The sequence below is a fragment of the Fukomys damarensis genome, unplaced genomic scaffold, assembly GCF_012274545.1.
Source record: "Fukomys damarensis isolate Sample0158 unplaced genomic scaffold, DMR_v1.0_HiC HiC_scaffold_25, whole genome shotgun sequence".
NCBI classification, from domain to species: domain Eukaryota; kingdom Metazoa; phylum Chordata; class Mammalia; order Rodentia; family Bathyergidae; genus Fukomys; species Fukomys damarensis.
This window is the reverse complement of record NW_022900937.1, coordinates 26,144,783-26,145,902: the sequence shown is the minus strand read 5'-3', so window position 1 is coordinate 26,145,902 and position 1,120 is coordinate 26,144,783. Positions and strand designations below refer to the sequence as shown.

At 48.3% G+C, this 1,120-nt stretch overlaps 1 protein-coding gene across 1 annotated transcript in view; it reads left to right on the top strand.

Moving 5' to 3' along the window:
* Crabp1 (cellular retinoic acid binding protein 1) overlaps positions 1-739 on the top strand; it is a 7,114-nt gene extending 6,375 nt beyond the window's left edge. Inside the window, exon 4 of the mRNA XM_010619471.1 lies at positions 459-739. Within this exon, the coding sequence (XP_010617773.1) occupies positions 459-509 (51 nt within the window). The 3' untranslated portion in view covers positions 510-739. The remainder of the gene's footprint in view (positions 1-458) is intronic.
* The last annotated feature ends 381 nt before the right edge of the window (positions 740-1,120 follow it).

The window sequence follows — 1,120 nt, the reverse complement described above, 5'->3', positions numbered from 1 at the left end:
TTTTTTTTTTTTTTTTTTTTTTTTTTTTTTAGTACCAGTGGTCAAACTCAGGCCCTTGCACTTTCAAGGCAGGTGGTGGAACCACTGAGCCAAATCCCTGGCTCTTGCAGTCATTTGAAAGGACACTGAGCCCTTTCAGAAATGTCCAACATGATGTGCTTTCCCTTTTAATTTAAAAACTAAAGCGAGAAACTTTCACTGCTTACATCAGCACTCACAGGTTCTGGAAGGGAACAACTGAATACAGTATAATAATGCTGAACCTCAGTGGCCGTTCTGCCAGTAGGAAGCTAAAGGGGAAACCCTAAACCCTTGGTGCTTAGTGTGAGCACTTGGCTCAGGAAACAATGTCTGTCACAAAGGGTTTTAGGAGGGCAGTGAGTGGCCTTGTTTGTGATGTACTTTAAGTGTTTTGCACAGGCATCAGTACTGATTGGTTTTCCTTTTCTCCTATACAGACATTTGGTGCTGATGATGTGGTCTGCACAAGGATTTATGTTCGAGAGTGAAAGCGGCTGGCATGCTCCCACTTTGGGGACAGGATGCAGGTTTCCCTGAGGAACACATCCTAGGTCTGAGCTGCCAGTGGGCTGCCCCTCCCCTGTTAACATTAGGTGACCCCATTTCCCTTGACAGCATTGTAGTGACCCCCAACCCCCAAGGCCTCTGTGCCTCGTGTACCCTGTGCTCCCTGTAGCTTGGCATTCACACAGTTGCATTGGTCATTAAACAGATTGGATACGTCTCTAGGCATTCTCCTTTGATACTGCTCATTGGGTTTCCATGTGGGGTGTTGCTGCTGTGTCCTGCCACCTTCAGTGGTATGTTGGTCCATGTGGTGATCCAGCTGCAGTCTGCTGGCCTGGGACTGTGCAGATCAGTGGCCACATGCTGGGCTCCTGTAGATCGGCTGGATCTGGGCTGTGTACCTAGATGTCCAGGGATCATACTGGGTTGTTTGGTGATCAACTTTGCTGTTCCTCATGGCTTCCAGCAAGATGGAAAGGGCAGCCTGGGGATTTAGCTCAGCGGTTCAGTGGCCTGCCTTGCAAGTGCAAGGACCCGAGTTCAATCCCCGGTACCAAAAAAAAAAAAAGATGGAAAGGGCACATTCAAAAGG